Source organism: Terrapene carolina, unplaced genomic scaffold, assembly GCF_002925995.2.
Source record: "Terrapene carolina triunguis isolate 2854851 unplaced genomic scaffold, T_m_triunguis-2.0 Scaffold29948, whole genome shotgun sequence".
NCBI lineage: Eukaryota > Metazoa > Chordata > Testudines > Emydidae > Terrapene > Terrapene triunguis.
The window spans coordinates 101-10928 of NW_020694299.1; the positions used below are offsets into that span (position 1 = coordinate 101).

The 10828-nt window shown below is 38.6% G+C and overlaps 1 protein-coding gene across 1 annotated transcript; it reads left to right on the top strand.

Annotated features, from left to right (window-relative positions):
• Positions 1–272: 272 nt before the first annotated feature.
• On the top strand, positions 273–10507 carry LOC112121719 (ribitol-5-phosphate xylosyltransferase 1-like; the record flags this gene model as incomplete). The annotated part of the gene is made up of 3 exons (XM_026662736.1): positions 273–587; positions 3812–3982; positions 8003–10507. Coding segments are annotated over 3 exons (907 nt in total), but the record flags the coding sequence as incomplete, so codon positions are not given.
• Positions 10508–10828: the final 321 nt, after the last annotated feature.

Here is a 10828-nt window from a genome sequence, read left to right on the forward strand (position 1 = left end):
CCATGTTTGCAATTAATTTTTAATCTCTTTATTGTTCAGGTAAAAGGCCAATGTGAGCTTTACTGAAGTTTAAATTGTCGTTTTAGACTCTGTACATCTGAAATTTGTCACAATAGCAAAGGTACTTTGCAGTACATAATGTCTGTTTTAATGAAGACACAAAATCTCTAAACACTGCAGGCAGATTGTTTGCAATGCAGTGAACAGAATATGCATAAAAGTTGGTAACATATCTCAGAAGATGTCAAGTGTTTGTGTTTTATTATTCACAGTTTCATCACTGGTCCAGCCGTAGTCCCGGGATACTTTTCAGTAGAAGCTGCTAATGTGGTTCTAGTTCTGAATGGAAGAGAGGAAGCAAAGATCACTTATGCCACTCAGTGGTTGCATTATGCACAAACTTTAAAACAAACTCGCAAGCTGAGGCATGTTGCCATTGTGCTGCTTGGAAGTGAACAGTGTAACAATGAATGGATTCACCCATACCTGAAAAGACACGGAGGATTTGTGGAACTACTTTTTGTAGTATACGACTGTACCTGGGTAAACGAAGAAGATATTTTCCAGTGGCCTTTAGGAGTAGCTACGTAAGTGTTAAACATAAACAAATTACACTTAAGGAATCAGTTATGCATGAACTGTACATGCCTATTGTTTTAACAGTTATATCTGTAACATTATGTCTGAAACATTTTATATATAAAAAATTGTATATAATTTCTGCTGTCTAAAACTGTTAAGCAAGCTGCGGAACTTGACTTTGGTTCATGCTGCTGGTTTTGACTATCTAAATTAGGCTTCAGAAATTTTAAAGGCAAAAGGTAATTCAGAAGTTAAAGTACAGCTATGTTTTAAAAAGTTAGTGTGTTCAAGGGGTACCGTATTAATTCAATAATTTGCTTCTTGTGACTGTTCAGTCAAATTTGCCATATCTGCTGACATTACCAACTATTAACATTTACATTAGGATTAAACAACATTAAAAATGATATAGCTTCCCACAGCTGGGTTGGGGGAGGACTAGCGAAGAAACGTTAATATGCCGATATAAGTCATCTTGTATGTTTTTTCACTCTGAAAGGCACTCTGAACACATAATAAGAACCAGAATAGCCTAGACTAGAATTTAGTGGCAAAAAGTAAGTGTGGTGGATTACTCTCTCTTTAAGATGAGGGCAGGCTGGGACCCTTATCCAGGGTAAAAAGAGATTTTTCAGAGGGAAGTCAGTCTATGGAAAGCTCTGCTGCAGGAAAGAGTTGGAGGAACTTCAGTAAGAGGCCTGGGGCCTAATAAGGGAATCCAGTTTGGACGTATTGAGAGTACTTTTTTTTTTTTCCCTGGGGGGAGTTAGGGGGGGCATTGAGGGTAGTGTTTCTTTCTCTTGTGGCTAATAAACTGGGATTTGATTTTATACCCCTTGAATTTTTGTAATTGGTAAACTCTGGGATCATAGTAAGATGCCTTGCAATAAATGTTTACTACATTTTAATCCTGTTAGTGTTGTAGAGTGGATACAGCTATGGGAGAGTTATCTTCATTCTTTCCTGTCTTACTCCTGTCTTAACAGAATTATTCCAACTGCAGAATCTCTATTATCAATGGTAATAATGCAAGCCAGAAAGCTTAATTTTCAGATCCATGTTGAATTTGCAATGCTGGCCATTAGAAAACATGTTTTTATTGAAACCAAAGGAAATTTGCTCAGGATGCCATTGACAGAAAGTAAACATGGAGCCTCCACAGTGGCAAAGAATCAGTGTTTGTAAGGAAAGATATATTCAGTTTTGAACATGTTAAGATGACAATGAGACAACTAGGAGGAAATGCCCTAGAGGTAGTTGGGATGCAGGGGTAAGGGGGTGAAAAAAAGAGGGAGAGGTCAGAAGTGGAAAGGTAGATTTGCAGTCATTGATGTAAAAGTGGAAGTTAAAGCCATGTAAATGGATGCAATTACCCACATGAAGAGTGGGTGAGGGAGTGACAGAGAGAAGTGGAAAGAAACAAGTACAAAGTCTGGTAGGTAACCTACAGAGAGAAACAAGGGCAAGGAAGAGAGAGAACCTCTGAAAGAAGTGCTGAATTACTGCCCAAAGAAATAGCAGGGGAACCAGGAAAGGACAGAGTCATGAAAGCCCCAGGTGGGGGTGAGGAATAAGATGTTCAGAAGGGGAGCGTATGATCAACAGTACCAAAGGCAGTGGAGAAGCCAAGGAAAGTGAGGATGGACTAAAGTACTCCTGAGGGCATTCTGCGCCAAAAAATTAAAAATTCTGCACACAATATTTTAAAATTCTGCAAATGTTATTTGTCAAATAAATGTGGAGACTCCAGCGTGGCATTGGGGAGCACAGGCCACTGGCTGCACAGAGCAGGGAGATCACTGTGCAGCTCTCCCCTGGGACATGGACCCAGTGGTGAGGCTGCACCCAAATCTGACACAGAGCAAGGACCAGGCCTGCCCCAGAAACACCCTATGGCCCTGCCCCTCCATGCCAGGTGTGGGCAGGCAGGCTTAGCCTGGCAGGATCCAAGTGTGGAGGGGCTCAGTGTGGGGGGATCAAGGTGTGGGTTGAGAGGGTTCTGTTTGGGTCAGTCTGGGGGCAGGCTGCTCAGTGGGGGATCCAGGTGTGTGTGGGGGATTTGAATGCACAGAGGCTTGTTGGGGGGGGGGGTATGGGTGCAACAGTAATGGGACTCTGAGGGTGGGTCTGACCCAGCCGGGACTTGCAGTTGAGCCCAGCGCAGGGTAGGATCCACCAGCCGGGTCTTCCCCAGTCCCGCCCCCTGCCCCACAGTGATTTAGCTCTCTGCTGGCTGCCCTGGGCACCTAAAACATATTGCTGGGGAGGGTCACATGACTGCTCTTGTGGCTTCCCTTTGCTTCCCCCATCAGAAAGTCATTTTTCTCTGGGGAAGCAAAGAAATCTGCGGGGGACATGAATTCTGTGCATGTGCAGTGGCACAGAATTCCCCCAGGAGTAAGACTAAAGGCTTGTTTTGAAACTAGGAAAATTTTGTGATCAATGTATGTTTTTTTCCAAATTGTTTCCTTACTGTAATAATATAGAAAGAATATAGAAATAGAAGGGAAACTAGCAGTATTATTGACCCACTCTCTAAAAATAACAAAGTTAGAAAGAAAATCATAGCTAATTTTGAGAATGTGACAGCTGTAAGAGGGACATGTAATTTAATACTAACATACAAAAGTGTGGTAAATTAGATCTAGATAATGAAAATGACTCTGCCAGCCCTTTAGCTGAACCATTGGTGCTGTTATGACTAAAATCAGTAACTTTAAGTGTAATTCACAGATTAAATTGGTGAAGATGCACAGGTTGTAGGGACCGAGTTGAGTTTTCATTTGGCAGTATACCAATGGCATTGTTTTTACAGCATACACTTTCAGCTGATTCAAATAATTGAGGTGTCAACTCCAAAGGAACCACTAACCCAGCAACTTCAGCCAAAATAAGTGGTGGTATTGAGAACAGCTGCTATTGAAACAGAATGTTTTTTTTCTGATTCACGCCCTAGAAGATCCCTAACTTCTTTTTGTCAGCACCAAGTGGAATTATGTACACATGCTACAGAATACTCATCTAAAAACAAAGGGATAATGATAAATATTATCCATCAGTGTTTGGCTATCTTTGTTTTTTAAATTCAGTCAGTAGTTAAATATTGGAACTGATTACAAAGCTATTTCAGTTCTTAAAATCTGCTACATAAACATGAAATGGTGCAAAGACCCATCTTTTTCCTTTGACATAAAAATATTTTCATCTAATGTATGCATTGTTGTTACAGATATAGGAATTTCCCCATCGTAGAGCCCAACTGGTCAATGCTACGTTCTCCAAGATCATATCTATGTAATTTTTTAGGAACGGTGTATAAGAATTCATCCAGGGAGAACCTAATGGAAGTTTTGAAACAAGACGGGCTTGATAAACTCTGTTGGATTGCAGCCAGAGAACAGTAAGAGCTATGATTTACTTTGTAAATGTATAGTTTGGTAGCTGAATTATTCAAAGCCCCTTGCCTAGATCATTGATGACCATAGGTCATCTCTTTTAAAATATGTTATAAATAAAATAGTATAAATAATGACAATGGTCAAACTTAAAACAATGAAAACCTTGCTGAGCTGAGATTTTCATACAGATCTTGGATGCCTTAACACCTTGTGTGCTGCAGTACTTTACATTGTGGTTGTGACTTGAAATAGTTTGAAAGAAATATCTAACATAATACAGCCAGTCCTGTCTCCTCTCACACATACCTGGTTTTGGTGGAAGTGGCAGTGGGTATTCAAAATCTGTGTCATACATCCTGTGGATATTATCCACCTACCAGAAGAGGGAGACATGAAACCAGAGCTTTGTCATCAACCGCGTATAAAGATGCTGGCTTCAGCTAAACAATATAGTTTATTTCGTGTCTTCAGGAGGTAGAACGGATCATCTGACTAACTGAAATAAGTTCTAATGGTTCTTTTTAATTTGCTTTTGACAAATTAAACCTTGGCAGGATTTGATAGGTATTCCCTTAAAGAGGATGAGATGCTTTTAAAAAATCTAAACTGTCTTTCATCTATTATTTAAACTCATAATAAAGTTTTGTACAGCTCCTAAAAGGAGAACGGGTGGACTGCAGGAAGGAGTGACATGGCTGTCAAGGCGATTGAGGGATTACGTTTGATCACTTGATACCATCTCAAAAAGAATTATTTTCTTTTTTGAATTTCAGATTTTAGAATTAAACACACAGGCCATTTTAGAATTAACATATATAAGCCATATAGGTTTACAAAAAGGATACTCTTAACACAGAGATTTTCAGGGTTCAAATAGAACTGTAGATTAAGGTGCCAGTTCTGTCACCCTTAATGGAATACTTACTCCCTTTAAAATATAAATAATACTAAGAGTATTTTTAATGTGAAAAGTTATATTTTGATTGTTTTCAGTTTTCCATATTCAGTGTATGAATAATAATCTATTTTTTAAGATAGGTTAATTTATTAGAATAGGTGGAAGAATATAAAACTAGGAAGAAGTCTTCAAAGTTGCAATTCGGACTGTCAATTAATTTCAGTTAACTTATGCAATTAACAAAAAAAATTAATTGCGATAAAAAAAATTAATCGCGATTAATCACAGTTTTAATTGCACTGTTAAACAATAGAATACCCATTGAAATTTATTAAATATTTTGGATGTTTTTCTACATTTTCATATATATTGTAGTCTGTGTTGTAATTGAAATCAAAGTGTATATTTTTATTACAAATATTTGCGCTAAAAATGATAAACAAAAGAAATAGTATTTTTCAATTCACCTCATTCAAGCACTGTAGTGCAATCTATTTGTTGTGAAAGTGCAAGTTACAAATATAGGGTTTTTTTATTATATACCTGCACTCAAAAACAAAACAATGTAAAACTTCAGAGCTTACAAGTCCACTCAGTCCTACTTCTTGTTCAGTCAATCGCTAGGACAAACAAGTTTGTTTACATTTACAAGAGATAATGCTGCCCTCTTCTTATTTACAGTGTCACCAGAACATGAAAAGAGGCATTTGCATGGCACTTTTGTAGCTGGCATTGCAAGGTATTTACGTGCCAGATATGCTAAACATTCGTATGCCCTTTCATGCTTCCGCCACCGTTCCAAAGGACATGTTTCCATGCTGATAACGCTCATTAAAAAAATAATGCATTAATTAAATTTGTGACTGAACTCCTAGAGGGAGAATTGTATGTCCCCTGCTGTTTTACCCACATTCTGCCATATATTTCATGTTATAGTAGTCTCAGATGATGACCCAGCACGTTGTTCATTTTAAGAACACTTTCACTGCAGATTTCACAAAACGCAAAGAAGGTACCAATGTGAGATTTCTAAGGATAGCTACAGCACTCAACCCAAGGTTTAAGAATCTGAAGTGCCTTCCAAAATCTGAGAGGGACAAGATGTGAAGCATACTTTCAGAAGTCTTAAAAGAGCAACACTCCGATGCAGAAACTACAGAACCTGAACCACCCAAAAAGAAAATCAACCTTCTGCTGGTGGCATCTGTCTCAGATAATGAAAATGAACATGCATCGATCTGCACTGCTTTGGATTGTTTTCGAGCAGAACCCGTCATCAGCATGGACACATGTCCCCTGGAACGGTGGTTGAAGCATGAAGGGACATATGAATCTTTAGCGCATCTGGCACATAAATATCTTGCAGCGCTGGCTACAACAGTGCCATGTGAACACCTGTTCTCACTTTCAGGTGACACTGTAAACAAGACGCGGGCAGCACTGTCTCCTGCAAATGTAAACAAACTTGTTTGTCTGAGCGATTGGCTGAACAAGAAGTAGGACTGAGTGAACTTGCAGGCTCTACAATTTTATGTTGTTTTATTTTTGAATGCAGTTTTTGTACATAATTCTACATTTATAAGTTCAATTTTCATGATAAAGAGATTGCACTACAGTACTTGTATTTGAAAATGTAGAAAACATCCAAAAATGTTTAAAGTGGTATTCTATTATAGTTTAATAGCGCGATTAATTTTTTTAATCACTTGACAGCCCTAGTTGCAATGTATTCATTGCAGTCTCTAGCTGAGACTGCAATGAAGGCAGAACCAATAAAGGCATGGGCAGAGAAATGTGCTGAAAAGAAGATGACCATATCAAAGAAGAGACTGGAAAATAGACATAGAAATAGAGTACCTTTATTGGTTCTGCCTTCATTGCAGTCTCAGCTAGAGATAGTTATACATTGCAACTAGAGCTGTCAAGTGATTACAAAAATGTTAAACAATAATAGAATACCTCTGGTTGGGATGCCAGAGGGGGTCAGGGGTGCAGGCTCCAGGCGGTGCTTACCTCAAGCAGCTCCCAGAAGCAGCGGCATGTCCCTCCTCTGGCTCCTACGAGTAGGGGCAGCCAGGGGGCTCCGCACACTGCCCTGTCCGCAGGCGCCACCCCTGCAGCTCCCATTGGCCGTGGTTCCTGGCCAATGGGAGCTGCGGGGGCGGCGCTTGGGGCAGGGGCAGCATGTGGAGCCCCCTACGCATAGGAGTCGGAGAGGGGATATGCCGCTGCTTCTGGGAGCCACGTGGAGCCGCAGAGCGGGGCAAGCCCTGGACCCCGCTCCCTAGCGGGAGCTTGAGGACCAGATATGGCCCCCAGGCCGCAGTTTGCCCACCCCTGGGGTGGACTCTCATCATGATTAAACCAAACAAATTAATTCTACTCTTAATTAGTTTGTACAGTTGTTCTCATGGAAGGTTTAAAAAACCTTTATTATAAATTTTAAAAGGCATTTAATAAAACTAGAGGCAACTTAACGCTTTTTCTGAAAATTTTGGACAAAAGAACTTGAGAGAGGTTAATATAGAATCTAGAGAGAGATTATACAGTATCTATGGCCTAGAGTGCTGTCACACACAGTACCTCGGACCGTCTGAGCAAATTGAAGAGATTGACAATTGCTGCCTTACATTCTCATTTCTGAACAGTAAATCCCCCTGCTGATTTTAAATATTTTGGGGGGGTAACTATTCTTGCTTCAAAAAGTCTGTCAGAACATTCTATCTCCATATGCCTATTTTTGAGCCACTTAATAACCTTCTAGTGAAGCTTATGAAGTAAATTGATAGGGGCTTCCAGTGCAAAATTATTTTAAAAAAAAATTATTTTTTTTGGGTGCTTGAAGTATTGATGATTCCTTTAAAGGCCCTCAGTTGAAAACTGTTCTTATAGCATTTATAGCTTACAGGTGAACTTTTCTATAAATACCTGAAAAAAATTATTTAGGAATATGTGGATTGAAACATAAAACCTTGCTGATTCTCAGATCTGTTGTTACAAACCTTGCAGCTCTGCAACATTTATATATACTAAAATTATAACATGGACCTCTATTTTTCATTGTAATACATCTACCCTTGGAGGGAAAAAGTAATGTTAATTTTCAACTTCTTTATTTTTCTAGGTGGCAGCCTCAAGAAACAAATGAAAGTTTTAGAATCTATCAAGATGCATTGCTGCAGAGTGATCTCACATTGTGCCCAGTGGGAGTAAATACAGAATGCTATAGAATTTATGAAGCTTGTTCATATGGCTCTGTTCCTGTTGTAGAAGATGTAATGACACCAGGCAACTGTGGAAATTCATCTATATACCACAGTGCTCCACTGCAATTACTAAAGACCATGGGGGCTCCATTTATCTTTATTAAAAACTGGGAAGAACTTCCTGCTGTTTTAGAAAAAGAGAAAAATATGAGCTTACAAGAAAAGATTCAAAGGAGAAAAAAGCTTATAGAATGGTACCGGTACTTCAAAGCACAAATGAAACATAAATTTATTAATATCTTGGAAAATTCATTTTTACCAAATTATAAAGGAGGTTAATTGCCCCCTTTGAAAATCAAAAATAGATCAAAAGTTTAATTTTCACTGACCTTCAAGTAAGCTTTTATATAAAAATAAAAAATAAATGAACCACTTCCAGTGCAGGTGCAATTTCTTTGAAGTCAGTAGAGTTGCACCCGCTTACCTAGGGCTGATTTTCACCCTTCTTTCCTAAACTACTTTCAGAGAGGATGCAGTCTTACAGGATAGTAGTCTGGATGGATGACATCAACTTTATTATTATTTTTTGCAATGACCATCTCTCATTCTTAGCAAGTCAGTACTTCTGTGTTTTAATCTAGATATGGAAGCATTTCAGCAAATACATCACCCAAAGATAAATGTTTCACAAAAAGCATAATAAGTGGTGGTTCCACTACACTGATATTTATACCTTAAGCATTCTTTCCTGAAAGTCTCCTGCTATCATTTTCCTTATTTTAAAATATAATTTTATTATAGTTTTCGTTAACTGAGGAAAAAGAGAACTATGGTCAAGCAGGCCTTGAATGACAGAACTTTTAACAATATCAAAATAAAGTCTTTAAACTATTGCAGATAATGAGAGCTCTTCCCCCCCTCCTCCCATTTTTGGCAGGTACAAAATGAAGCCATTTAATAATTTGGGCTCCTCCCATTTGTCTAGTGTCTTAGGGGGAGATGTTATGTATTGAAAAATTTCATTTCTGTGAAGTTATTAAGAGAACTTTCCTCTCCAAAACTGGCCATTGATAGATGGAATATTCCCTGCTACCCCACTCATCCTCACCACTGCCCACTTCTTTGACTAGCTTGCTACCATATACTAAAAGTATCTTCGACCATCCTGGAATAAATGGTCATTAAATCTTTTTTCATCCAAAACACTTCTGTAAAGGAACGTCCTCATATTTTAAATATGTGTCTAAACTCCTTACCCATCCCTGTCCCACCAAAAAGTAACAGTTTACCTTTTATTGAAAGTTTTTTCCTTTAATGTTTTGGTGATTGTGCATGATGTTGTCAGAGTATGAATACAGTGTGTAAAGATGCATTTGGGCAACGTTTTCAACAAAAACAGAGACCCACTTGTTCAGATAAAGTTATAAACACAATTGTGCTTCTGTCGTATAGCTTTGAGGCCAAGAGTTTAGAAAGATTCAAAAAGGGATTGGGAGTAAAAATGTTCAAATGTGCCAGCATGATCTAAGAACTTGCTTCCCTTATCCTTGCTCTTTCGTCTGAAGCATCTGGTTCTAACCACTGTCAGAGACAGATCACCGGACTTAGTGGACACCAGTCTTCTCTAGTGAGGCAATTCTTGCATTTCTGCATTTGTTTGTGATTGCACCTACACGTGGCCATTTAAGATTTTGTTTTTAATTTGGTTCTCCTACTGTAGAGAGGGTTGCACTCTCTGCTCGTCAGATTCTCCACATGTGTGGGTGAGACAGTGTGCAGTGTCTCTTACTCTCATCTTTTCCGCTGTGCAAGGATCTGCAGAGCTTCCTCCACAAAGTCTTGGCACAGGAGATGGCAGGATGGTGAAGGGGTGGCACATTTTCTACTGTGTGACCCTGGGTAGATCCAGGAATGTAGGGTTTCTCTTCCAGGTGCAGATCTATGGATCGCTATCTGCTCCAATAAAAACGGACAAAATTAATTCATCCTTATAGTATGTCATTTGTCTGTCCAATGAAACTGCTGAAGACTTGAAGCTTCATAACATTGTAACTTAATCTTTCCATAAAAAATGGAAAAGTTTAATTGAGGAAGAAGAGAGCATACTAGATTTCCAAAGGAAAAGTAGTAGATGGTGGTTATTAGCTATCAAAGAATATTTTTAAATAAAAAAGATTGTGTGTGTAGCTTCTTTTATCCAACATCGTAGCACTATCAAAGGATAACAGGAACTGGAAGTTATACGGTGCAGAATAACTTGATTGTGAAGAGATGTAAATAATCTATGACCATTGTAAAATAACCAGGCTTCGGTTATTGGTGATTAAGATGGTAGATGTGTATTTTGAAAATGCAAACTTTCACTTGATTGCTATGTTTGTTATCAAGGAAACTGCTCTAAAGCTAATTAAACATGTATTGTATAAAAATGGTGTAATTGTATTTCAGTGTAGAATTTCTGATCCTTGACTTATGCAGAGACTTCTGAGAAAAAACTATATCTGGTATCAGATTTTTCCCCTCCATTTGAAAGAATCTTCTCTTCATTCCTATCTAATATTGGGGCATAACTTTGAGGGGCTGAGCATCTCTAGCTCTCACTGACTTCAGCTGAAGTTGTGAGTTTATCAGACCATAAGTGTGCACCTTCATGTGGTAATTTTGAGCATTCTCAATATCTGCTTAAGTTGTCAACATTCAAAGGGGATTTACAAGTATAATACTGTCCAAACAAAGAGCTTTGA